Source organism: Dendrobates tinctorius, unplaced genomic scaffold (genome assembly GCF_039654945.1).
Source record: "Dendrobates tinctorius isolate UK_male_01 unplaced genomic scaffold, ASM3965494v1 ptg000020l, whole genome shotgun sequence".
In the NCBI taxonomy this organism is placed as follows: domain Eukaryota; kingdom Metazoa; phylum Chordata; class Amphibia; order Anura; family Dendrobatidae; genus Dendrobates; species Dendrobates tinctorius.
This window is the reverse complement of record NW_027361688.1, coordinates 1475444-1500409: the sequence shown is the minus strand read 5'-3', so window position 1 is coordinate 1500409 and position 24966 is coordinate 1475444. Positions and strand designations below refer to the sequence as shown.

The following is a 24966-nucleotide window of genomic DNA, read 5'->3' as shown; positions in this document are numbered from 1 at the left end:
TTTTTCGATCACTTCTCCACTTTCTCTCTTCTGACATTCCCACCATCATCGTAGGCGATTTCAAAACACCAACTGACACCCACCAATCTGCAGCCTCCAAACTCCTATCACTTCCTTCACAATGATTCTCCACATAAATCCACACAGACGGAGATACAGTAGACCTCATCTTCACCCACCTCTGTTCCTTATCTAACCTTACAGCCTCATCTCTACCCCTTGCTGACCACTCTCTACTAATTTTCTCATCCCTGTCCTCTTCACCTGCTCCAAGTCCTGCAGCTAGCGCATGTAGGGAGAAGGCTGGGATGAAGAAGACGTCGTGGATCAGGGGGTTGTGATGATGTTGTTTCATTCTATGCATTAATGTGTGATACAGTAATGTTATAGTTTATCCTTATGGCCAGTGTTGTGTGTTTGGTTCTCCTATAGGCTATGCCTAAGTCTGTCCCTTGGAATCTGGGAGGTCTGTCCACTAGGGGAACCATACATCATACAGTAGATAGGGGCACAGTTTGCACTACACTAGGGATTAGATAGTTAATAGAGTTGGGATTAGCCCACAGTTTGTGAGGGGTTAGATAAGATTTTATAGAAAATGTTTTCTTGGTTACAGTGAGTCAGACACAGGATAGTCAGAGTCCAGGACTGAGTCAAGTTCTGGGTGCAGTGGAGAGCAAGGCTAAACACAGCAGAGTTAGCAGTTTCTAGTGCAGCTAAGCTGCATCCGAAGAGAATGGGACAGTTCAGTGTAAGTTTCCTAGAAGAATGAGGAAGTCTGGACGCAGGGACAGTCTTGACCAGAAGAGGTACAGAGAGTCACATCTCTGTCTCCCTGATAAGGAAGTTGTCAGCCGGGTGGCAGAGTGAGGTGAAGATGGTGGGTGTCAGGACAGGACAGGGACAAGGGCTGATGGATCACAAAACCAAGGGAATATCACTAAAAAGAAACCTTGTCTAAGGCCGGGGTCAGATTTGCAAGAAACTCGGACGAGTCTTGCACGTCAATATCCGTCACTAGAGTTGAGCGAAACGGGTCGAAAAATTTCAAAAGTCGCCGACTTTTGGCAAAGTCGGGTTTCCTGAAACAAAACCCGACCCTAGGATGAGGTCGGCCACGAGGTCGGCGACTTGCGCGCCAAAGTCGCGTTTCAAAAGTTTGTTTTGCGCTCTTTTTCAGCCAATCAGGATCCATGGACACTGTGTGCAACATGATGACATAGGCACGGGTCACCACCATCTTTCAGAAGGGCATGCAAGTGATTGGCTTGCTTTGGTGGGCGTCACAGGGGGTATAAAAGGGTGTGCACGCCGACCGCCATCTTACTTCTGCCGATCTTAGCATAGGGAGAGGTTGCTGCTGATTCTGTAGGGAGAGTGTTAGGCAGGGAAGAAGAAAAAAAAACTGCTTCTGCTGCTAGCGATTGTGCCTGTACAACACACCAGTCACTGTGTGTGCAGTGCAAGGGGAGGCTATATTGTGGTGTATCAGTGGTGTTGGTTGTTGGGCTGCCTTCTAAGGCTTCCTGACAGCTGCATTGCTGTTTGCCCACTGCTCTGCAAACTGCTTTTTTAAAAGCAATCCCAATTTTTTTTTTTTGTCCTGCTAAGGTACTGAGCGTGCATTTTTTCACACCATACAGCGGTGTACGCTCCTCACACAGTACCGTGTAACGGCTGTTATCACAGCCACAGTGAAGCTATCTGTGTCACTCTGTGAGAATAAGTCGAGGACATGTTCCTTTCTTACAGACCTGCACTCTAGGGAGATTCCTACTCTGCCCAATTCTACATACACCTTGTAGTTTGTGATACACTAGCCAATTTCTGCCTGTGACATAGCGCTATGATATTCAGTGGGCCTCACACAATCCCAAAGTGTCCAGTGTCCACAAGTGTCTGCAGAAATTCAAAATCTCCCTTATCCTCTAGTAACTTTAGTCACAGCTGTGCCATCGAGCCTGTGACATAGCGCTCAGATATTCAGTGGGCCTCACACAATCCAAAAGTGTCCAGTGTCCACAAGTGTCTGCAGAAATTCAAAATCTCACTTATCCTCTAGTCACTTTGGTCACAGCTGTGCCATCGAGCCTGTGACATAGCGCTCAGATATTCAGTGGGCCTCACACAATCCAAAAGTGTCCAGTGTCCACAAGTGTCTGCAGAAATTCAAAATCTCCCTTATCCTCTAGTCACTTTGGTCACAGCTGTGCCATCGAGCCTGTGACATAGCGCTCAGATATTCAGTGGGCCTCACAGAATCCAAAAGTGTCCAGTGTCCACTAGTGTGAGCAGAAATTCAAAATCTCCCCTGTCCTATAGACACCTTGTACCTTGTTTTACATTACTATATAGTTGTTTGGATTTTGTCTACATTTCTACCAAAAATGAGGAAAGCTGGTGGAAGAGGCCGTGGAATTGGGCGGGGGTTGGCAGCTGGTAATGATGGTGTTGGTGGTGGATCTGATGGTAGTGGCAAGAGCAAAATAGGACCGAATGCAGGAGGTGTTGAGCCTGCGTCATCGTCTGGCTCCATAAGGCTTCGAAGGCTTAGTTTTCTAGGAGTTGGCAAACCGCTTTTAAAGCCAGAGCATCAGGAAAAAGTTTTGTCTTACATTGCTGACTCAGCCTCCAGCTCTATCGCCTCCTCTTCTGAAGTTGTAAAAAGTAAAAGCACTGAGTCGTCATTGGAGGCTCATGTTCATGAACCACACCTTTCCTTGTGTCCTTCACCCCAACCAAGATTGAAGGATGACGCAGGCCATACTACTGATTACTCCATGGAGCTGTTTTCACATACCATGCCTTGATTATCAAGTCAAATGGTGAATTACCCAGGCCAAGATGAATCTGACATGGAGTGCACTGATGCACAGCCGCTGATGGATGATTCTGCTGGTACATTCACTCAGAGCACTACATTGTCCTCGCAGTGTACAGAGCCAGATTCTGACCCTGATGAGACTCAGGTGCCCCTTCCCGCACACTATACCACCATACACGGTGACACAGAGGAAGGTGCACATGACATTGAAGAGGAGGTGATGGATGACCCAGTTGTTGACCCAGATTGGCATCCATTGGGGGAAGAGGGTGCTGCTTCCAATAGCTCAGATGAGGAGCATCCACAGCAGACATCGACATCGCAACAGCTGTTATCTGGCAGGCCCGGAGCACTCCAAAGACAGGTTCCAAAAATCAAAAGAGTTGCTGGACAGCTTGTCCAGAGGGTCAAAACATCACAGCGTGCTAGGCCGCAAAATGTCTGCCAAAGTAGGAAGAGTGCAGTGTGGCACTTTTTTGAACAAAATCCTCATGATCAGGCCAAGGTTATCTGTAAGAAGTGCGCAAAGACCTTTAGCAGAGGGAAAAATTTGAATACCAGTTGCATGCTTAGACATTTAACCAGCATGCACTTGCAAGTGTGGACACAACACCAAACCTCAAGTGCCACATGTGCAACTGATCACAACGAAGGTAGTCAGCAACGCTACATTGTTTCCCCCACTGTAAGCCCACCGGTTAGCACAGCAGCAAATGTTGAGGTGTCGTTGCAAGGCCACAGCAGTCAGGGAATCCCACTGTTATATCAACGAAATACTGATTCTAGGCCATCAGAAAGAACACCAACTCCATCACCATCATCAACCCTCTCTGTTCGCCCTGTCCACCTCTACTTCCACCATATGCTGCTCTCAAGTCCAGCTCACCCTCCCAGACACTATGAGTAGGTCAAGAAAGTACTCAGTCTCTCATCCGCGTACACTGGGTTTGAACGCCCACATTGCCAAACTAATCTCGTTTGAGATGATGCCCTTTCGGTTGGTGGAAAGCGCAGCTTTCCGCGAACTCATGGCCTATGCAGTACCACGCTATGACCTACCCAGTCGCCACTTCTTCTCTCGCAAAGCCATCCCAGCCCTCCACCATCATGTGAAAGACCGCATTGTCCATGCACTCAAGCAGTCAGTGAGCGGAAAGGTGCACCTCACAACTGATGCATGGTCCAGTCGGCATGGCCAGGGCCGTTACGTGTCCATCACTGCGCACTGGGTTAATGTGGTGGATGCAGGGTCCACAGGGGACAGCGGTGGTGGGACAGTGCTGCCTAGCCCACGGTATAGGAAACAGTTGGCTGTAGGCGTTCGACCCTCCTCCTCCAGAAGCAAAAGCTCGTTTACAGAGCGCAGTCGTACGAGCACTCCATCTGCAGCTGCCACTGTTGCACACGATGTGTCCCCCTATCGAGCAGCTAGTGGAAAGCGTCAGCAGGCTGTGTTGCAGATGATGTGTTTGGGCGACAGACACACCGCCGAGGTGCTGACCGAGTACTTGAAGCGACAAACTGAGTCATGGCTGGGCAGTGTACATCTTGAGGCAGGCAAGGTAGTTAGTGATAACGGGCGTAATTTTGTGGCAGCCATAGCCCTTTCAAAACTCAGCCACATACCTTGCTTGGCTCACACCTTGAACCTGGTGGTGCAGTGCTTCCTCAAAAATTATCCGGAGTTAACAGCCCTGCTCCAGAAGGTGCGAAGACTGTGCGCGCACATCCGCCGGTCGCCTGTACACTCCGTTCGTATGCAGAAGCTGCAGCGATTGCTCCACCTTCCCAACCACCGCCTCATTATCGACATTGCAACAAGGTGGAACTCCACCCTGCACATGGTGGAGCGGCTGTGCGAGCAGAGGCAGGCCATAATGCATTTGTGGGAGGATACACGGCCAGGCACTTTGAGAGCAGACATGGAGTTGACAGGTGTGCAGTGGTCGAAGCTGAAAGACCTCTGTAAAGTCCTTCAGTGTTTTGAGGAATGCACACGGCTGGTAAGCGCAGACGACGCCATCCTAAGCATGAGAATCCCACTTATGCGTCTGCTCATGCAAACTTTGACGCACCTTAAGGAGCAGGCTTCTGCAGCCAATGTTGATGAGGAGGGAATCCTTGATGACATTCAGCCATTGTCTGCTCAGGGACCTCTCCTGGACGAGGTGGAGGAAGAAGAGGAGGAGGAGGATGATGGGGATGATTACTTAGGGGAGGAGGATGCATCTCGTGGGGCAAGTGAAAATGTTGGCGTGGCAAGGTCTGGTACAGGGTTTGTGCGTGACTGGAGGGATGTGGATTTGCCAGAAAGTGCTCCTCCAACGAGCACTCGCAGTGCATCATTGACACCGGGAACATTGGCCCACATGTCAGATTATGCCTTGCAGATCCTAAAAAGGGACCCCCGCATTGCCAAAATGATGAACGATGATGACTACTGGTTGGCCAGCATCCTGGATCCACGCTATAAAGGCAAATTACAAAACATCATGCCACAGGAGAACCTTGACCTAATATTGGCTAATAAACAAGCAACTCTGGTAAATCGGTTGCTTGAGGCATTCCCAGCACACATCAGCGGTGATGGTTCTCACACGAGCCGTACGGGCCGGGGTCAGCTTGGCAGAGGTGTTCGTGGTGCACACAGCAGAAGTGGCGTTGGAGACAGGGGTTTCATGACAATGTTGTGGACTGATTTTTCAAGTACCGCTCACACAACTGGTAATACTGCATCGATGGAAAGTGACATTAGACAGCAGTTGTCAACTATGGTTACAAACTACTTTTCCTCCCATATCAATGTTCTCCCACACAGGTCATTCCCCTTTGACTATTGGGCCGCTAAACTGGACACCTGGCCTGAATTGGCACAATATGCCTTACAGGAGCTCGCTTGCCCAGCTGCAAGTGTGCTATCGGAAAGAGTCTTCAGTGCAGCTGGATCAATCCTGACAGAAAAAAGGACCCGTCTGTCAACCCAAAATGTGGATGATCTAACCTTCATTAAAATGAACCATGCTTGGGTTTCCAAGGATTTTGTCCCACCTTCCCTTGATGACACATAGGTTGCCAGAAAAACCTGGAGTCAGCCCTCCCCCCCCCCCACAGTCTGTAGCCAAATAACCCCCATTTTTCAGTGCGTAACTTGTATTATGAAGCTTAAGTAAGAAGAATTGATGCTTTTGGCATTCAAATGGGCACTGTTGGTGTGTTTCCTGTCCTCTCACTGCCGACTTTTATTCCCCATTGACTTACATTGGGTTTCGGGTTTCGGGACGACCCCGACTTTTCCCTATAATCGGACGATCTTGCTCGACCCGACTTTTGGAAAAGTCGGGTTTCACGAAACGAAACGCGACCCTAAAAAACCAAAAGTCGCTCAACTCTATACGTCACTGTTGCCGGCACGCGGATCAAAGTGTTCAGGTGCATTTATTTCTATACAGCTGAACTCTCCGATCCGAGTGTCGGCGGCAGTCTCAGGTATTGACATGCGAGACTCATCCGAATTTCTCGCAAGTCTGACCCTGGCCTAAATCTGTATGCTGCAGCCATGTGTAAATCATTGCACAGTAAAGTCGGACCTGTTATCCTGGATCCAAGGTCTTCTGTCTTGTTTGTAGCCGAAATCAGTCCCTTGGACGCAGGGCTGTGGAGTCGGTAAGCCAAACCTGCGACTCCGACTCCTCAATTTCCCTTACACCGACTCCGACTCCGACTCCCACACATATTGCTTATATTTAAGTGAAAAATTTATTGTAGTACAATGTGAACCTCAGACATTTAATCATTTTTATGATCCAATAATCAAGATATTTAGATAGAACAGAATATATATTGGTGTACTACCCGGTTTTCATTCTTTTTGGTACAGATACGATATGGATAGACAGATATGGATAAATGGATAGATAGAGCAGATTTCTAATCTGCTTTTGCTATTGAAAACATTATCTATGAGCTCAAAAACCTTTCAGGTGATGCGGTTTTTTAAAAAGATGATCAGCTTTTGCAGCGGAAAAACGTATCCTCAAAAAACACAGGAAAAACGCTGTGTGTGAATGTAGCCTTAGATCAGGAATAGAACAGCCATTTATAGGATATTTCATAACTTTCCCAAACTCCTATTAAAAAATATTCAGCACATCCTGCATTGAATTACTGTACCCAATTTATTATATATTTTAGGAGTCGGAGTCGGTCCATTTTATACTGACTCCAACTCCGACTCCACGAAAATGAGCACCGACTCCACGACTCCGACTCCACAGCCCTGCTTGGAAGGAGAGGTAACAAGGGCTCCAGAAGAAAGAGTAAAGAATGTACTCCACCACACCACAAACTCCACCCAGACATCTGTTCAGAACAGAGGTTGTGGGGCAACCGGAACTCCGTTCCGGACCACAGGAAATCCTAACACGTGTACCCCGACCCTGTTTCAGGCTCCCACACAGAAACCTCACACACATCAGCATTCACACACTCTGACTTTATACTACTGCTGTCCTCCATATCTTCACTCCATGACAGGCACAGAAATAGTTTTCTACAGTGCCACACTTCCATCAGCTATCGATCTCCCATCCTGTGCACGGAAGAGTGTGACAAATCAATAGACAACCTTTAAACATCAACCTGACCAAAAATCTACGGCATGTGTCCAGCGGTGCAGAGTGCTGTATGAAAACACACTCACAGGCAGAGTTCACATTCACTTCAGCCTTCACCTCTGCTAAATAAGATGTCAGAACCCTCATATCTTCTCTACCACATAGCCCCGAACAGTTGTTCAACACTTAATTCTCTCCTCCTTACACCATTGCCCCTCCAACCTCCATCATTTCTGCAGAAGACTTTCCTGTACATTTAAAAAACAAGATCAACCAAATCATATTAAGCTTTAACCCCTTCCCGACATTTGCAGTATATAAAGTGCAGGCCCCAACCATGGAGCTTTGAGCTGACGATCTGGCCAATTACTTAAAAAAAAAAATTGACCAGATCCGACAGGAAATTATCTCCCAATCACCTCATACCATGCACTGTCCTCCCTCCCCCACTGCATCTAGCTCACTCTCTGATTTTGAACCAGTCACAGAAGAAGTGATCAGACTCCTTGCATCTTCTCGCCCAACCACTTGCACCAGTGACCCATTTCGATCACATCTGCTCCAGTCCCTTTCCCCTGCTGTCACCACTCACTTAACTAAAATATTTAACCTCTCTCTCTCTCTTCTGGTATCTTTCCCTCCTCATTTAAGCATGCCATCATACATCTACTACTTAAGAAACCATCCCTCAACCAAAACTGTGCCGCTAACTATAGACCTGTCTCTAATCTTCCCTTCATCTCTAAACTACTGGAACGCCTGGTCTACTCCTGTCTGATCCGCTATCTCTTTGATAACTCTCTTCTCGACCCGTTCCAATCCGTTTTCCGCTCTTTACTCTCTACTGAAACTGCCCTCACTAAAGTCTCTAATGATCTACTAACAGCTAAATCTAACGGTCACTACTCCATGCTAATTCTCTTGGATTGCTCTTCACACAGGTAATCAACTGAGCCACCCTGCATGTATTTACTCCATTCACTGCCAGCAAGCAGCCTGAATGATACAACTTCCCACCTCTGCTGCCTCTATTTCTCTGCTGTAATATATCCAAATGGTAATCAACTGAGCCACCCTGCATGTATTTACTCCATTCACTGCCAGCAAGCAGCCTGAATGATACAACTTCCCACCTCTGCTGCCTCTATTTCTCTGCTGTAATATATCCAAATGGTAATCAACTGAGCCACCCTGCATGTATTTACTCCATTCACTGCCAGCAAGCAGCCTGAATGATACAACTTCCCACCTCTGCTGCCTCTATTTCTCTGCTGTAATATATCCAAATGGTACAACTCCATACTTCTGCTGCTTGACCATTTTGCTGCATATTTAAATGTGCTTGCTAAAGCTTTGGTATAATTCATTTGTTGCACTGTATGTAATACTTACTGCTTTAGATCTGTGACTGGGGCCTTTCTAGATCTTATCAGGTGGAAGGTGCTATAGCATTTTGCCACATCTTGGTCTAGTGCCTTTGATCATCTAACCATCCCCTGGTGTGCTGGCCCCAGCTGCCAAATTATACCCAACCATCTCCCACAATCCCTCTCTCCTGACCCTGTAGTGTGGCCTATATATGTAGTAGTTGCTAAGGGGAAGCACGCAGTGTGGGGTACAGCACGCAAGCATCCCATAAGCAAAGCATCACAGAAGATAAGCATCCAGCAAAACGGCACTTATACATGGCAGTAAGTCAGGGAAGGAGTCAGGTAACCCACACCTTGCCTTCCCCTTTAACCATGTGCTTTATTTTTATCCTCCTGTGTTCCCTTGCCATCCACATTCATCACCCTATCCCCCCTCCATCACGACTCATACACATCAGCCCCTCTATACTTCCCTCTCCCATGTACAGCTCCCACACACTCCTCACCTTCCTGAGAAACCTCAGCCCATCTTGCCCAAACACATCGCAGAAAAAAACTACTTACAATTCCAACAACTATTGGCTCTTTATCTTCCTTCTCCTACTGATTTCAGGGGACATCTCCCCCAACCCTGGTCCACCATCCCCCAACCTCGACCCCTACCCTACCTCATATCGAAACCACAATAATCTGATTAACATTGCTTGCACTCCCTCATCTCAATCTTTTAATTGTGCCCTCTGGAATCCACGGTCTGCTTGTAACAAGCTTCCTTTCCTACACAACTACTTTCTGAACAACTCTCTTAATCTGTTGGCCCTCACTGAAACCTGAAATCAGGATTCTGACACTGTCTCTCCTGCTGCCATTTCCTACGGTGGCTTACAATTCTCTCACTCCCCGAGACCCACAAACAGACCTGGTGGTGGAGTTGGCATACTCCTGTCCCCACAATGCACTTTCCAGGTCATCCCCCCAGTCCCATCACTCTTATTCCCTTCTTTTGAGGTCCACACCATCAGGCTCTTCCGTCCCCTCTCCCTCAGGGTAGCGGTCATATACCGGCCCCCAGGCTCACCCACCCTCTTCCTTGACCACTTTTCAGCCTGGCTGCCACACTTCATGTCCTCAGAACTACCAACCCTCATCCTGGGAGACTTCAACATCCCCATTAACAGCCCTAATTCCACATCTGCATCCCAGCTTCTATCACTAACCACCTCTCTAGGCCTCTCACAGCTTTCAACCTCTGAGACACATAAGGACGGTAACACCCTTGATCTGGTCTTCTGCCGGCTCTGTTCAATCTCCCACCTAAACAACTCACCGCTTCCACTCTCTGACCACAACATTCTCTCCTTCACGCTCACAAATCCTCGCCCACCCCAGCTCATTCCTACCTACCACACAGTCAGAAATCTACAAGCTATTAACCCTCAGACACTTTCAGATTCCCTACACTCATCTCTGTCCCCAATCTCCTCTCTTTCCTGTCCTAATCTGGCTGTTCATCACTACAATGACACTCTTAGAAGCACCCTTGACCAAGTAGCTCCCCTCACCCTCCGAACCTCCAAACACAGAGTAAAAGAGCCCTGGCTCACATCGCAAACTCAACTTCTCCAGCGATGCTCCAGGAGTCCTGAACGCCTATGGAGAAAAACCCGCACACCAGAAGACTTCATCCACTTCAAATTTATGTTAAGAACCTATAACGCTGCCCTTCACCTTGCCAAACAGACCTACTTCACCACCCTGATCTCCTCACAAGCCAACAACCCCAAGAAACTTTTTGACACTTTTCACTCCCTCCTCAGGCCAAAAGCACAAGCCCCTATCACAGACATTTGTGCTGATGACCTGGCCTCCCACTTTACAGAAAAAATAGATAATATCCGTCAAGAAATCTGCTCCCAACCACCAAGTGCTGTGACTCCCATCCCTTCCTACATCTCCCCTGGCTCACTCTCCACATTTGATCCCATAACAGAAGAAGAAGTCTCCAGACTCCTCTCTTCTTCTCGTCCGACTACATGCACTACCGACCCCATTCCCTCACATCTCCTCCAGTCTCTCTCTCCAGTCGTCACAACCCACCTAACTACAATCTTTAATCTCTCCCTCTCCTCGGGCATTTTCCCATCCTCCTTCAAACACGCCATCGTTACTCCACTACTAAAGAAACCTGCTCTCGACCCATCCTGCAAAAACAACTACAGACCAGTCTCCAATCTCCCCTTCATCTCTAAACTTTTGGAACGCCTAGTTTACTCCCGCCTTACCCGTTACCTCTCCATTCACTCCCTTCTAGACCCTTCACAGTCCGGCTTCCGCCCCCTACATTCGACTGAAACTGCACTCATCAAAGTGACCAATGACCTTCTGACAGCAAAACGTAACGGTGACCACTCTCTGCTCATTCTTCTTGACCTATCTGCAGCTTTCGATACTGTTGACCACCATCTCCTACTCTCTAGGCTCCAGTCACTAGGCATTAAGGACACTGCACTCTCCTGGTTCTCTTCCTATCTCTCTGACCGCTCCTTCAGTGTTTTGTTCTCTGGCTCCACGTCATCTCCTCTTCCTCTTGCTGTCGGGGTACCTCAGGGCTCAGTCCTTGGCCCCCTTCTTTTCTCTCTCTACACGGCCCCAATTGGACAGACCATCAGCAGATTTGGCTTTCAGTACCATCTTTATGCTGATGACACACAACTATACACGTCTTCCCCCGACCTTACCCCCGCTGTACTACAGAACGCCAGTGACTGTCTGTCCGCAGTCTCCAATATCATGTCCGCTCTCTATCTGAAACTCAACCTCTCCAAAACTGAACTTCTGCTCCCGCCGTCTACTAACCTCCCTAAATCTGACATTTCCTTCTCCGTGGGTGGTACCACAATATCACCCCGGCAGCAGGTGCGCTGTCTGGGTGTTATGTTTGACACCAATCTCTCCTTTACATCCCATATACAATCCCTTGCCCGCTCTTGCCGCTTACACCTAAAGAACATCTCTAGAATCCGCCCTTTTCTCACTATGGAAACAACAAAAACCCTCACTGTTGCATTGATCCACTCTCGCCTGGATTACTGCAACGCTCTATTAATTGGCCTCCCCGTCACTCGACTATCCCCTCTCCAGTCCATACTCAATGCAGCAGCCAGAATCGTCCATCTGGGTAATCGGTACTCGGACACGTCCGCTCTTCGCCAGTCCTTACATTGGCTGCCCATTCATTATAGGATCCAATTCAAAGTACTTGTTCTCACCCACAAAGCTCTCCACAGTGCGGCACCCCCTTACATCTCTTCTCTCATTTCTGTCTATCGGCCTAGCCGATCGCTGCGCTCTGCAAACGACTTTCGACTAACCTCTGCACTAATCCGTACCTCCCACTCCCGACTCCAAGACTTCTCCCGTGCTGCTCCTATCCTCTGGAATGCTCTACCCCAAGAAATCAGGACTATCCACAATTTGCATAGTTTTAGGCGCTCCCTCAAAACACACCTGTTCAGAGCGGCCTATCACATTCACTAATCAAAGTCATTCTCTGTGTAAGTGTGCGTGCGTAGCCCATTCACTATCTCCATCCATCCTTCACTCCTGGAAGATGGCTGGACCTTCATTGTAAATACACCATTGTAAATACACATCTGTACTCTGTATCTCCCTCACCTCATTGTAGATTGTACGCTCTCACGAGCAGGGTCGTCTTATTTCGTCTTATTTTGCTTTAATTATTGTATTGTTAGCGTTGTTACTTATGACTTGTGTTTTGAAACTGTTAAACTGTAAAGCGCTGCGGAATATGTTGGCGCTATATAAATAAAGATTATTATTATTATTGCTCTGCAGCATTCGACACTGTGGATCATCAGCTGCTCCTCACTATGCTCCGTTCCATCGGCATCAAGGACACCGTTCTCTCCTGGTTCTCTTCCTATCTCTCCGACCGCTCCTTTACTGTATCTTTTGCCGGTTCCTCATCCTCTCACCTTCCCCTTGTTGGGGTTCCTCAAGGATCGGTTCTAGGCCCCCTCCTCTTCTCCTTGTACACTGCCCCTATTGGTCAAACAATCAGTAGATTTGGTTTCCAGTACCATCTCTATGCTGATGACACCCAATTATACGCTTCTTCTCCTGACATCATGCCAGTCTTTCTAGAAAACACCGGCGATTGTCTAAACACTGTGTCTAACATCATGTCCTCACTATATCTGAAACTGAACCTGTCAAAGACTGAACTCCTGGTGTTTCCTTCCTCTACTAATGTACCTATACCCGACATTGCCATTTCTGTGTGTGGTTCTACTATTACTCCCCAGCAACAGGCCCGCTGTCTTGGGGTCATACTTGATTCCGAGCTCTCCTTTGCCCCCCACATTCGATCACTGGCTCGCTCTTGTCATCTGCTCCTCAGAAACATTTCTAGAATTCGACCTTTTCCTCATAGATTGTAAGCTTGCGAGCAGGGCCCTCATTCCTCTTGGCATCTGTTATGATCTATGTGATTATTGTTATGCTGTAATGTATATTGTCTGTACAAGTCCCCTCTGAAATGTAATGTGCTGCGGAATGTCACCCCTATAGAAATAAAATTTATTATTATTAATACCTTTTCTTACCTTTGACTCCGCATAAACTCTTACTGTTTCTCTTATTCATTCTCGTCTGGACTATTGTAACTCTCTTCTAATCGGTCTCCCTCTTACCAAACTCTCCCCCCTCCAATCTGTCCTGAATGCTGCAGCCAGGATCATATTCCTCGCCAATCGTTACACCGATGCCTCTACAAATGCCAGTCCTTACACTGGCTACCCAGTGACACCAGGAACATTGGCCCACATGTCAGATTATGCCTTGCAGATCCTAAAAAGGGACCCACGCATTGCCAAAATGATGAACGATGACGACTACTGGTTGGCCAGCATCCTGGATCCACGCTATAAAGGCAAATTACAAAACTTCATGCCACAGGAGAACCTTGACCTAATATTGGCTACTAAACAAGCAACTCTGGTTAACCGGTTGGTTGAGACATTCCCAGCACACAGCAGCGGTGATGGTTCTCACACGAGCCGTACGGGCCGGGGGCAGCTTGGCAGAGGTGTTCGTGGTGCACACAGCAGAAGTGGCGTTGGAGACGGGTTTCATGACAATGTTGTGGACTGATTTTTCACGGACCGCTCACACAACTGGTAATACTGCATCGATGGAAAGTGACAGGAGACAGCAGTTGTCAACTATGGTTAACAACTACTTTTCCTCCCATATCGATGTTCTCCCACACAGGTCATTCCCCTTTGACTATTGGGCCGCTAAACTGGACACCTGGCCTGAATTGGCACAATATACCTTACAGGAGCTCGCTTGCCCAGCTGCAAGTGTGCTATCGGAAAGAGTCTTCAGTGCAGCTGGATCAATCCTGACAGAAAAAAGGACCCGTCTGTCAACCCAAAATGTGGATGATCTAACCTTCATTAAAATGAACCATGCTTGGGTTTCCAAGGATTTTGTCCCACCTTCCCTTGATGGCACATAGGTTGCCAGAAAAATGACTTGCTTTGGTCCTCCTATTCCGCGAACTTGACCTATTTCGCCTTTTGCAGCAGCTGAATGACCCACATCTACATATGCCACTTTGTAAACCTCCCTAAGTGGGCGGCCCCCCCCATGGCCGGGGTCACCACCTAGCGCACAAAACCGTGCGAGTGCCGTTGCCCTGGACAGGTGGGTAGGCCGACTCTTGGGCGCGGGCACTGGCATAGGGTCCCTCATAGTACAATCAAGTGTCTCTGACAGTGGTGGTGCACACCCGCCGTCAGACACACCGCCGTACTATGAGGGGCTCAGTGCCAGTACCGACGCCCACGAGTGTGCCCCCCTTGCTTGGGCAGGGCCCCAGCATTTGCAATGTTTACCTCTCCCTGCTCCTCCGCTGTGTAGTCTGGGCTGTCAAATCCTTCACTGGGACTGCCACTACAAATTGATTGAACTGAAAGATGATGGTTAAGATGTAGCTATGCCCTGTCCTGCTGGCCGGGCTCTAGCTCCAGATGATCAGTGGCTTCCATTTCTTATGGACGTCGACTCACAATTACATGCAGTGGTGGTTTATCATCAGCTTTCACAGTTTTCCTACTCACAAACGTGTGACATTCCGGCGCACATTTCAAAATGTGCCCTCTCATGCCAATCAAATAGAATCGCCTACGGCCTGTGGCTTCTGTCTTTTGCACTCCAAAGTTACGTGACAGATCATGATAGCCAGTGAGCACCATGTTTACATCGCTCCCTGTGATAAAAATTGGATTGAGATGAGTAACAGTGATGGAATCAACGGAAGTGCGATACAGCAAGACTTTATTCACAAAAAAATGTTTTCACTGTCTCAGCACACAAATTAATTGAGGGTCAGCATCGCCTATGAGAATTGTAACGGAAGTTTTTCCCGTGAATAATAATTCCTAGATTTCTGCAATCAATAGCCTCTATGTCACTAATTGTATGCATCTCATTTCCTATTGCGGAGAGGCTGGACTGTATTACTGAGACAGAAATATATATGAAGATTTAAAAATAACACCAAAAGTGTATAGTTGTGTACGCCTCAAATGCATTTCCTTTTTTCCACTTTTTAGATTGCTGTGTAATCCATACTGAGAACACGGAGATTTTACATGTTTAAACTATGCTATATATACCTGCTATCCAGTGATAAAGTACCCTTTCTCAACTTTGTACAATCTGGTCAAATCCATACTGGGCCTGAGAACATCTGAGTCTGCCTCCTGATCTATAGACATATATTTTTAATGTGTAAACTAGGCTACATATATACGTGATATCCGGTGAAACTGTACCCTTTATCAACTTTCTACAATGTTGTTGAATCCATACTGGGCCTGAGAACGGCTGCCGAGCTGTTAAGCCAGCTACAGCACCTGTGGTTTGGACACGTAATTTTTTCAGGAATGACAGGCCTAACTCCGGAATTGCGGTTGACCTGAGCTTACTGGGAAATCATCGTTCGCGGGGAATAATCTGAATCCCAGATCCCCATCACTAACGGAGTTCAGCAGGTTATCTGCACCTGTAAGCGACAAAAGCTGGTCCTTTCAGTGTAGCATGCATGCAGCCCCGGACATGTACTGGAATGCTAGACCTGTTATTGCTCGATCTCACGTGCCACAGCCTCGTGTAGCCCTCTAGTAAGCTTGACGCGTACCGCGGGGCCATGCCGGAGTCTCGGTCGTTAACGGAATAAAGCTGAGAAATCGCTAGCACAACTACAAACGGACATACCACACCACACACAGAATCGACAAAGCTTGCAATCTGTCCATCTTTTCTGTCGCTTGTATGGTAGTGGTTTCCCGGGTGCAGTCCAATTAAGCCACAGGCTCCACTCCTGGTGGTGCCCTTTTGGACATTCCTTTAAGATTCAGCTTTGCAATCATACTGCCCCCGGAAACCAAAAATTTTGCCTTCAGGGACGCTGTTTGGAGGTTCGTGGGAATAATGCCGCCCGATCAGCAGTCGGCATATGGGTCGCCCTCCCAGGGCTGTGGGGTACTCGGTACCGGGCCGGTGTCAGTGGGATGTGTCACAGCAGTGGTGACCCGGACGGTAGCCCTGAGCGCCCATGTAAATGGAGTGGTATAATGGTAAAGAGTTTATATAGATAGTTTGACGCCACCTGTGGTGTTCAGCAACATAGATGTTAGGCCGACGCTGCATGCAGATCCTCTGGGACTGATGGTGTTGTGCAGCAAAGATGGTGAAGCTCCCCACAGGTGGAGCTGGAGTCCCATCGAAGTGTAGATGTAGTGATGGGGGAAAGGCACAGGCGGTGTAGGTGCTGGTACCCAGATGTAGCGGTGCTGGAATAACTGTAGGACACCAGAGCGTGCAGTTCCAAAGCTTTACTCACAGTCTGCAGGTTACACAGATGCCTGCCTCCGTGCTGTGTCCTCCGGGTCAGGACCTCTGCCAACCTCCGGGACCAGAATGGAAAGCTCCCTTCCAACACTCCGCCAACATGTACCTTCCTGAACGTCTCCTTTCTAGCGCTTGTGGGGGAAGCACTCACAGGACCGTGGTTCACTGAAACGCCTCCTGTCTAACAGATGTTCCTCAGACTTTACTTGTATGGCAGACAGCTGTAGCCTTTTCCTTCTGCCTCACACACATCGATGCTGGGGCCTCCGAGCCTTAGTTGGGTACAGAGCATTTATAGCTGCTACTTCCCCCGGTTTCTGCTGCAGGAACGTCAGTGTCCCTACAAACTCGGAGACCGGAATCCGGACCATACGCTCCAGCTAGGAGTGAGCCTTAACTCTGCTCATCCTCCAGCTCCCCTTCTCACGTCCACACACTTCCCCTTCCCTGCACAGAGTGCCCTAACTTACCTCCTCCCGACCACAGAGAGCAGCTCCTCAGCAGTCAGGTTCAGAGGTCTCCCTGCTGGCCTGGAGTGGGAAATGTGTTGTGTGTTGGTTTCACTGCTAGAGAGATCCTTCGTTGCTCCCAAGCTTGACAACACACTCCCTAGGAGGAAGGCAATGCCACAGTGGCGACCGTACTCTTGGGGACACCACAAGTGCACTGAGGCCCAGCCACTGCTGGATGATGCTGCTGGTACATTGACCCAGACCATTACATTCCCCTCGCACTCTACACAGCCAGAATCTGACCCAGAGGAAACTCAGGTTCCCCTTCCCGCATACTATACCACCTTACACGGTGACAAAGAGGAAGGTGCAGATGAAAGTGCAGGTTTCTTGAGCAGGTGGGGGGGCATATTCATGGGCGATGGCACTGGCACAGGGCACCGCATAGTACGAAAAAGTGTCTGCCGGTGCAGTGAGATGGAAGATGGGGACGACAAGGAGTTCAGAGTAGTGCAGGGATTCCCTAGCAAGGAGACTTATGTAATTGTTTTCAATGTTGGGACAGCAATTTTTGGGGAGCACTATACTCTGGTGAATGTTATATGGGGCCCACCATACACTGGAGCATTCCAAAGGTGGACATCAGACACTGGAGCAGCATTTACAGGGCCTATTATACACTAGAGCAGTAGAAATGGGGCCCATTATATATGGAGCATTATTTGGGCCCATAAGACAGTGGAGCTTCATCCATTGGGACCAACATATACTGTAGCATTATGTGGAGCTCATCATATACGGTTTGAAACATTATATGGGAATAATGATTCCGTATGGAGAAATATATGGGCCTCATTACTCTGTATAGCGCACTAAGCGCTGGCCATAATACTGTATGGAGTTATACACTGTCCGTTTTTGGAGGTATTGGAGAATTTAAAATGGATATCAGTCATGAGATGTAAGGCCGGTTTCACATTAGCGCTTTTTAAGCGCACGCACGGCCGGGGGTAGCTCCGCCCCCGAGCCGGCTCTCTGCCCGGCGTGCCCGCCCCTTGCTTGTAGCGCCGCCTACTAGCGGACAGCGGCGCCTGCGATCGGCGCACCCTATCTTTAGCATAGGGTGCGCAGGCCGTGCACAGGCCGTGCGCTAGTTGCGCTTTGACCTGCCCTGCGCACTTTTGACGGTGCGCCGTGCGCGCCAAAATCCGAAAAGTTTGATTTTGGCGCGCACGGCGCACCGTCGAAAGTGCGCAGCGCAGGTCAAAGCGCAACTAGCGCACGGCCTGCGCACGATCTGCGCACCCTATGCTAAAGATAGGGTGCGCCGATCGCAGGCGCCGCTGTCCGCTAGTAGGCGGCGCTACAAGCAAGGGGCGGGCACGCCGGGCAGAGAGCCGGCTCGGGGGCGGAGCTACCCCCGGCCGTGCGTGCGCTTAAAAAGCGCTAATGTGAAACCGGCCTAAGGCTAAGTGCACACGTACCGGAACTCTCGCGGAAATTACCGCGACAATTCCGGAATTCCAGTCCGCGGGAAAATCGCATTTTAAATTCCCGCGATTTTCCCACGGAAAAACTAGCATTTTGCAAGCGTTTTTAGCTTGCAAAATGCTAGCGTTCTCCAAGCGATCTGTAGCATCGCTTGGAGAACTGATTGACAGGTTGGTCACACTCGTCAAACATAGAGTTTGACGAGTGTGACCAACTTTTTACTACTGAGGCTGCCTATGCGGCATCAATAGTAAAAGATAGAATGTAAAAAAAAAAAAAAAAAAAGGTGTTATTCTTACCCTCCGACGTCCCGCGCATCCGTTCCCAGTAATCCTTTGCGAAAATGCCCGTGATGACGTCAGTTCTCGCGGGATCGCGACGTCTCACGGTAATTCGCGATCACGTCGCGCGAATGACCGCGAGACGTCGCGATCCCGCGAGAACGGACGCCATTGCGGGCATTTTCGCAAAGGATTACTGGGAACGAGAGCGTGAAGAGAGGCGGGAAGGCTGCGCGGGACGTCGGAGGGTGAGAATAACAATATTTTTTATTTTTAAATTCTATTTTTTGCAGGGATATGGTACCCAAAGCCCGGAGGACAGTCTCCTCTCCTCCGGGCCGTGGGTACCATCCGCAAATGTTCTGCTTACTTTCCGCATGGTGTGCACAGCCACATGCGGGAAGTAAGCGGAACAATGCATTCCTATGGGTGCGGGATCGCCGCGATTCCGCAAATTAATGAGCATGCTGCGGTTTTTACCGCGAAGCGATTCCGCCGCGGTAAAAACCGCAGCATTAGTACAGCATTGCGGAATCCCATAGGAATGCATGGGATGCTTATTTTTCGCGGCAAAATCGCGCGGTTAAAACCACCGCGGAAACGCGAAAAAAACGCCACGTGTGAACTCGGCCTAAGAAGTGAAGTATTTTTCATTGTACTATACCGCTATTTCTCTGCCGTATCGGAGCATCATGAGTTGTGGTATGTGTTAAAGGGGCGCTCTTTGGCCCTGGGCCCACGAAAACCTGGAGCCAGCCCCCCCCACCACTGTAGCCAAATAACCCCCATTTTTCAGTGCGTAACTAGTATTATGAAGTTAATTAAGGTTGACAAGCTTCAGTAACAAGAATTGATGCTTTTGGCATTCAAATGGGCACTGTTGGTGTGTTTCCTGTCCCCCTCTCACTGCCGACTTTAATTCTCCATTGACTTACATTGGGTTTCGTGTTTCGGGACGACCCCGACTTTTCCCTATAGTCGGCCGATTTTGCTCGACCCGACTTTTGGAAAAGTCGGGTTTCATGAAACGAAACTCGACCCTAAAAAACCAAAAGTCGCTCAACACTAGTAAAGAGGTCATGAAGTTTGTTGCAGGTGGAACGCTGTTGAACAGTGCTTCAGAAAGATGGAGTGGGGGTCAACTGGGTGGGTATTAAGGCCTGTTTCACACTTACGTTTTTCCTGTGCGTTGGCAGCCACTAAAATGGCGGATAACGGATCCGTGGGCGATGAAACACCAACGGGAGCCACCGGACCATTGGTGCGCCAGGATCCGCCGATTTCGGAATTTTAAAGGAACCGTGGCTGAAAAGAAAAGATGACTACCGGTGATGTAGCGGTCAGAGGAGGCGAGATCTCGGGCGATGTCGCGGTGAGTGGAGGCGAGATCTCGGGGGATGTCGTGGTGAGTGGAGGAGAGAGAGATTTTTTTTATCCAGCAGCCCAGATTGGATTTAGGGTTAACATGTAGCAAAAGAGGAAAGTACGGATCCGGACAACAAAAAAATGTTGCATTGTCCGTTCGGTGATCTCAGCGGACGCCAAAATTTTGGAGGATCCGCAGAAATACGGATGCAACGGACGATCCTCAGTCAAAATCAGCCGATAATGAAAGTTAATGGGGAAAAAAACGAATCCGCCACGATAAATCCGATAGATCCGGTTTTTTTTTGCAAATCGGCGGATTTTGACTGATGGTGACAAACGGATGTGTGAAACAGACCTAAGCTGGAGAGGTTTGGTAGATTTATAGTAGCTGGGGAATAACAGGATGGAAAAATATTAGTAGGTATTTAGTTTTTAAGGTTCAGAATTGGGAGATATGTCACCAGCAGTGAGGAGGAGCAGAGAGAGTGAGAGGAGTTTGGAGAGGGAGCATGTAGGGCTTATGTTGTGCTTTAGAAGGAGGGATCTAAGGTTTAGAAGCAGGTCTGCAGATGAGGTCAAGCGAGGGGGAAGAGGATGCTGCTGCGGCCATAGTGGTGAGGGGAACCATGCGGAGGCAGATGTTACAGGTTCAGTGCAATTATCACACACCAGACATCATGGAAAAGAACTATGGAATGTCTGGAATATCTGTCCGCAGGTGTCAGTGACTCCGAGCCACACAGATGCACAGCGGTTATCAGAAGTAAAGGTTATATAGCTGAATATTAGTGCAGAAAGGCGACATCTGGAAACAAACTTCGGTTTATACTGTAACGTTTCCAGTTTGTGAATGAATCTGCAGACACTGCTGGTTGTTTGAGCTGCTGATAATTCCTTTTTACTCTAAAAATATCTATTTTGTTGATGCTTTCATTCAGAACTGAGTGTGCGGCTCCCAGCGCCTCTGTATATATGGAGATAAATGCTATTATGAGGAGTCCGCTTCTTCTCAGTTCTGTTAATCACACTGCTATTATTATGCACCTAATGTAAATTTCTGGTTATCTAGAGAGGTAAACAGAAGAATTGCAGGTATTCAGGGTGGTCCTGACAAGCACAATGGATGTGGCCTGTGGGAATACAGAGGACAGAACTTGTTCTTCAAGGTTGGGGGATGCAGGGAGAAAAGTCCATGTACATGGCTACTTCAGGGAACAAGATGGAGACAACATGGTTTCCTTCACAATCCCGTTCATCCAGTGCTGTATACACAGATTGTGCTGTTGATGCCTCTATGCTTTCCACGCCCATATTGTACTGTTTACCCCCATATAGCGCTGTATAATCCTGATATGCTGTTCTGCCCCAGATAGCGTAGTATACCGCCACATAGCTCTGTATACTGACACATGATGTAGTTTACCCTCCATGTAGTGCTGTATAACCCCTAAAAAGTATAAACTACCACCCCATACATATGGTTCACTCACCACTACCAGATATTTAAAGGGGTATTCCCAGCTCCAAGATACTATCCAATATGGAGAAGGTAGAATAATAGCAAATACCTCAAATTAGAAATATAGTATAGTTTTTCGGATTTGCTGTCTCTTTCCTCGTGTGCAATCATTGCAGGACCTTAGGTATCCATGTTACTTAGTTCCTAGTATTGGTAATCATGGATATCTAAGGTTCTGCAATAACTGCACACGAGGAAAGAGAAATAGTAAATCAGAAGAACTATACAGCAGCAGCCCAGGACTATCAGCAGCCCCTTCCCCCTCTCCCTCCCCAGGAGCTGTAGCTTCTCCTCAGAAGATGTGGGTGGCTCTTAAAAGAGCCTTTGGGTTGTCAGGATAGAGAAGAGAATACAATTAACCTCCGAAGCCGTAGAGAGTGCGGCCCTGGCGCTTGAGCGCGTACACCACGTCCATGGCGGTGACGGTCTTCCTCTTGGCGTGCTCGGTGTAGGTGACGGCGTCTCGGATCACGTTCTCTAGGAAGACTTTCAGGACGCCGCGGGTCTCCTCATAGATGAGGCCGGAGATGCGCTTCACTCCTCCCCTGCGAGCGAGACGGCGGATGGCAGGCTTGGTGATGCCCTGGATGTTATCACGGAGAACCTTCCTGTGCCGCTTGGCACCGCCCTTCCCCAGACCTTTCCCTCCTTTACCGCGACCAGACATCTTCCAGGTAGTCAGCAGAAATCTATGACTGAGGAGTGCACAGTCCGCCTTTATATAGTCTGTGAGCGGACCAGAAAGAGAACTGCAGCGATGACGCGTTTCCAGGGCAGGGATGGAAAGTAATTTGCATTATCAGCTCCGCCCCTTCCTCTGCTGATTGGCCAAGCACAGATCTATTAGTGATTTTGATTTTCCCGCTCATTCTTTTGTTCTTTTCCGCTTCTACAGGAATGACACTAAAAATAGTCAGAAACCTGATTCCTCTCCGCGGTGACATCCTGCTCGGAGTAATTACAATGTGAGAGCCGGACCTGCTATATTCTCTCCATCCATAGAGTAGTGTATAACCGCCATATACTGCTGTATACCTGTAATATACCACTATATTTCTCCATGTAGTGCTATAAACCCCCATATTGTGCTTTATACCCTCCATATTGTGCTCTCCTCCTTTATCTCAGTGACAGGTTCTGCTGCGATAAACAAGTGATCGGCTTCTCAATGACAATGTGAGATTCAGACCTAGAAATAGATCAATCTTTGGGATCTTATTGGCCAGGAGCCTCCACCAATCAGCAGAGCAAAGGGTGTGTAATATCAGAGGAACGTCAGTGAGAAAGTGCAGAGAGCTCTGATCAGAATGAGGACAAACTGCTGGAATCATCGCTGAAACAAAGAGCCAACAGCCCATCTCCACCTACTATCAGCAGAACAATGGACACCAGGCCCCAGCGCTCTGGGAGAGAACCGGATTCAATGAGAGAGGAGCAACCGATCATCTATGGCTGCCTGCACCTGCTCCTCCACTGTCAGACTATTCCTGATGTTCCCCATCATTCTAAATCTCACTACAACCCTCATCTCCCTCTCCATTTTACTATCCTTTAATCCCCTACCTCTAATGCCAGATACATTGATCTGATCTCTTCCTCCAGCCAGTAAGTGCAGACACATTCCCCAGGGAGAGGAGCGAGATACAGACACGCAGCCACAGCTCTGATGTAGACGGGGTGGGTGGCTCTTAGAAGAGCCTTTGGGTTGTGGGTGCAGAGCACAGAGCAGATCACTTGGCGCTGGTGTACTTGGTGACGGCCTTGGTGCCCTCGGACACGGCGTGCTTGGCCAGCTCTCCGGGCAGCAGCAGCCGCACAGCGGTCTGGATCTCCCGGGAGGTGATGGTGGAGCGCTTGTTGTAGTGAGCCAGGCGGGAGGCTTCCCCTGCAATGCGCTCAAAGATGTCATTGACGAAGGAGTTCATGATTCCCATGGCCTTGGAGGAGATGCCGGTGTCGGGGTGGACCTGCTTCAGCACCTTGTACACATAGATGGCGTAGCTCTCCTTCCTGCTCTTCCTCCGCTTCTTTCCATCCTTCTTCTGAGTCTTGGTCACGGCTTTCTTGGAGCCCTTCTTGGCCGCTGGTGCAGACTTGGCAGGATCAGGCATGATGATAGCAGAACGTTCTCTTCTCTGGAGAGAGAATAATGATCCTGCTCCTCCCAGAGCAGCCGTATTTATAAACCGGCCATGCAAATGAGCAATGCTGTCAGATCTCTGTGATATTGGGTGAGAAAGTCATGTGACCAATGTACACATAATGATCTCTGCCCACTGCAGCTCATTGGTGTTTCCACAAGTCTTGTTTCCATTGGTGACTTCAGGTCCAGCCAATGGCAGGAGAGGAGGCGGGGCAGCAGCAGGTTATAAAAGGCGCAGGAGACTGCGCACTCCCCACACAAGAGCATTCTCTATCTGCTGATAACTGTGAGCGCAGTGATGTCTGGACGCGGCAAACAAGGAGGGAAGGTCCGTGCTAAAGCCAAGACCCGCTCATCCCGGGCAGGACTGCAGTTCCCAGTTGGTCGTGTGCACAGACTTCTCCGCAAGGGTAACTATGCTGAGAGGGTGGGCGCCGGGGCTCCGGTCTATCTGGCTGCTGTGCTGGAGTATCTGACTGCTGAGATCCTGGAATTGGCCGGTAATGCCGCCCGGGACAACAAGAAGACCCGCATCATCCCCCGACACCTGCAGCTGGCCGTGCGCAATGACGAGGAGCTGAACAGGCTGCTGGGTGGGGTGACCATCGCCCAGGGGGGCGTTCTGCCCAACATCCAGGCCGTGCTGCTGCCCAAGAAGACCGAGAGCAGCAAGTCCAGCAAGAGCAAGTGAGCGCTGCCACCGACCCCGTATCATCCACACAACCCAAAGGCTCTTCTAAGAGCCACCCACACCGTCACCACAGGAGCTGATGCCGCTGATATCTTGTGTGATCTGTATGTACTGATCTGTCATGTATACCACCTTATAGTGCTGTTCACAAACACTGCTATATAACGTCATATAGTGCAGTAAATTCTCCTTATACTGCTGTATACCCACCATATATGAACATCCATTTAATGCTGTGCATGTCTATATAGTGCTGCATACTGCTATAAAGTA

The 24966-nt window shown here is 48.8% G+C and overlaps 3 protein-coding genes across 3 annotated transcripts; 1 reads left to right on the top strand and 2 right to left on the bottom strand.

Annotated features, from left to right (window-relative positions):
* Nucleotides 1-22163: 22163 nt before the first annotated feature.
* Nucleotides 22164-22660, bottom strand: LOC141083130 (histone H4). Its single transcript, XM_073567315.1, has one exon. It carries the CDS (start codon nucleotides 22524-22526, stop codon nucleotides 22215-22217), a length of 312 nt encoding a protein of 103 aa, XP_073423416.1. The 5' UTR covers nucleotides 22527-22660; the 3' UTR covers nucleotides 22164-22214.
* Nucleotides 22661-23537: 877 nt separating this feature from the next.
* LOC141083245 (histone H2B 1.1-like) lies at nucleotides 23538-23992 on the bottom strand. Its single transcript, XM_073567413.1, has one exon. It carries the CDS (start codon nucleotides 23968-23970, stop codon nucleotides 23590-23592), a length of 381 nt encoding a protein of 126 aa, XP_073423514.1. The 5' UTR covers nucleotides 23971-23992; the 3' UTR covers nucleotides 23538-23589.
* A 174-nt stretch (nucleotides 23993-24166) lies between these two features.
* LOC141083243 (histone H2A type 1) lies at nucleotides 24167-24750 on the top strand. Its single transcript, XM_073567412.1, has one exon. The coding sequence runs from the start codon at nucleotides 24301-24303 to the stop codon at nucleotides 24691-24693; it is 393 nt and encodes a 130-aa protein (XP_073423513.1). The 5' UTR covers nucleotides 24167-24300; the 3' UTR covers nucleotides 24694-24750.
* The last annotated feature ends 216 nt before the right edge of the window (nucleotides 24751-24966 follow it).

What these genes read in the sequence shown, in the direction of transcription:
- LOC141083130 (XM_073567315.1), bottom strand. Translation starts at nt 22,526, where the DNA reads ATGTCTGGTCGCGGTAAAGGAGGGAAAGGTCTGGGGAAGGGCGGTGCC.
- LOC141083243 (XM_073567412.1), top strand. Translation starts at nt 24,301, where the DNA reads ATGTCTGGACGCGGCAAACAAGGAGGGAAGGTCCGTGCTAAAGCCAAG.
- LOC141083245 (XM_073567413.1), bottom strand. Translation starts at nt 23,970, where the DNA reads ATGCCTGATCCTGCCAAGTCTGCACCAGCGGCCAAGAAGGGCTCCAAG.